This window comes from Penaeus vannamei, chromosome 27 (genome assembly GCF_042767895.1).
Source record: "Penaeus vannamei isolate JL-2024 chromosome 27, ASM4276789v1, whole genome shotgun sequence".
NCBI lineage: Eukaryota > Metazoa > Arthropoda > Malacostraca > Decapoda > Penaeidae > Penaeus > Penaeus vannamei.
In genome coordinates this window covers 32,288,632-32,291,131 of record NC_091575.1, presented here as the reverse complement: position 1 = coordinate 32,291,131, position 2,500 = coordinate 32,288,632, and the positions used below count along the sequence as shown (strand labels likewise).

General features: G+C 35.0%; 1 protein-coding gene across 1 annotated transcript in view; it reads left to right on the top strand.

Annotated features, from left to right (window-relative positions):
- LOC113803254 (protein tramtrack, beta isoform) overlaps positions 1-2,500 on the top strand; it is a gene marked incomplete in the record, with an annotated part of 16,422 nt that overhangs the window by 380 nt on the left and 13,542 nt on the right. The window contains 2 exon segments of the mRNA XM_070141208.1: positions 1,912-2,006; positions 2,263-2,500. The exon segment at positions 2,263-2,500 is cut by the window's right edge and continues 410 nt beyond it. Coding sequence (XP_069997309.1) covers positions 1,926-2,006; positions 2,263-2,500 — 319 coding nt within the window.

Genomic DNA, 2,500 nt, shown 5'->3' with positions numbered 1-2,500 from the left:
AATATTTGTAAATGGACATCGATAAAGCACGACGAAGGACCCACAAATACGTCGTTATTCAAGTCCTATCATAACAATAATGATGATTTCAAAGCGTCTGTGATCCCTTTATTAACTAAGAACGAGTTTTCGGTTTATATATTATATAGTGATGTTCAAACTTATTACTATTCTGATGTCATTGATGTGCCAACCACACCCAGTGACAAGGCCTATAAATGCCTGGCTTCATATCAGGGAGGAAATAAGTTGTATTGCTGTTGTCTTTACTTTAAATACTGATTTATTATCGAGTTTAGAGGTTCCTTGGTGTGTTTTGGTGTTAGATATTATTATTTAGAATGACAGACAGTACTTCATTGATTACTTGATAATTCGGGTGATGTTAGACACAAGACAGGATGTTGGAAAGTAATCTCCTTGTTTTTCTCTCTGCTGTTGAATTTTTTTTTAAATCTTCATCATGATATGCAGACTGAAATTTGTTGAAGGAAAACTACAGGAATTATCATGGAAGAACATGGGATGAAGAGGGCCAACTTAGTTATTTTGAATATTCATGTTTGTGTTCCATGATGAAACTAGATATTAGGATGCAATTATGTTTTAAGAGAAAAAGGACTGTTTGTGCCCTATGGTCCATGAATTAATAATGATATTTAGTTTGGAAGATGTTTGAGTTAAGATAAACATTTGCGGGGTTTACCATTTAGATGCATTTAAGAAAACGTACTTTTTGCTGTCTTTTTTTTTTTATTGTTGATGTTTGCTGTTTTTGTTAACAGCAAATGTTTATAAGGCATCAGCATTTCTCCCATTTCCTGTCAGCACTCGGGCGAATGCAAACAAACCTCCACTCTAGATATTCTGGCAAAAGAAGACCTATAGATATCCCTGGTGATTTATTTTCAAATAAGGAACCCATGAAAGCTCTTCCTTGCCAGAATATAAGTAGTGGAGCTTATTGGCCTCTACTGGAGTGCATGGGTAGCTGCAGTAGCTTCTTGACACTGCAACACTATTAAAATGGATTTAAGATTGTGGGTTTTCTGTCATAAATCACTGCTATTTTGAACTTGATTTTAACAGGATACAGTCAATAGATTTATGAGAAATAAGTTTGTTGTTAAAAGAAATGGCAGTTACTTATTGTATTGATGCACTTGCCAGAGACTAATGGTCATATGCTTAAAGAAATTGTGCAATGCAAGTCAATTCTTAACACAGTTTTCTTATGCTAAAATCTTCACGATTGTAGGAAGTCTTAATGTAACTTTTGGACTGTCAGTTTCAAAAATACAATGTTCTTATCCTGTTGCGTTATTTTGGTATACTAGTTGATTTTTTGCGATATTATTCATTAGTAGAGAATTTTGGGCTTCAAAGAGGGGATTCCACAATATCTTTAAGCATACGACCTTCAGTTTCCAACTCCACATCACAGAATCTATTATACAATCTAAGTTCCTGCTACTTGTCATGTCCGAGGGGAGGGTTGATGGAGCCTCTTCCCCCCAATACCCACCAGGAAAAATTGTTTTCACCTCATCATGCACAGGAAAATAGAGTTAAAACTCATGACCACAGAGTGGATTTAGGCTTTAAGCGATCCTTTCTGCCATTTTTACCTTTATTTGTGGCATTACCGTTCATATCTGCAGATTTTTGTTTCTTTTATACATACAACTGCAACTCTGTCTTATACAAGAATATACTCATCAGTTTGCCCTAGCCTGGTGCATCCATACCATAAAGACTTACCAAAGAAGCTGCAGTTGCCTTTGAAATTTACCATGTATATACACAATACATGTATGATCTACTATATATAGTTCTCTGTGTTTTTTAATTGGAGAAAATCAGCATGATGATAGGATACAAGAAATTAATCATCTAATTTTATTTGTTCAGGCCTAGAAAAGAAGATGGATAGTGGGTTGTTATCTCTGAAGTGGAACAACCATGGATCTACGTTTTTCCATGTATTGTCAACAATAAGGAGAAAGGTAGGTTTATTTCCTCTAGAGTTTGGTTTAATCCAGCCTCGCATGGAGTTGAAACATGACACATTGATGGAGTCTGTGAGAATATAAGTTTTTACTCTGGATGCATGTTCAATGATAGTAATTTACTAAAACAATATTTAGAAACTAAGGAAAGCAGCAAGAAGGTAAACATTCATTTTATTTGAATCAATAATGAGACATATCTTAAAAAAATAAAAAAGCCTAGTCTAAAATAATTTCTGTCCTTCCTGTGCAGGAGTCCTACTGTGATGTGACGCTGGCCTGCGATGGCAAATTCTACCCTGTGCATAAACTGGTTCTATCCACATGTAGTGAATATTTTGAAGAAATCTTTACTAGAACTCAGTGCAAACATCCTGTGATAGTGCTAAAAGATATAAAACATGAAGAGCTTGAAGCTCTACTTAATTATATGTACCTAGGGGAAGTGAATGTTTTACAAGCAGATTTAGCTGGACTAATAAAAGCTGCTG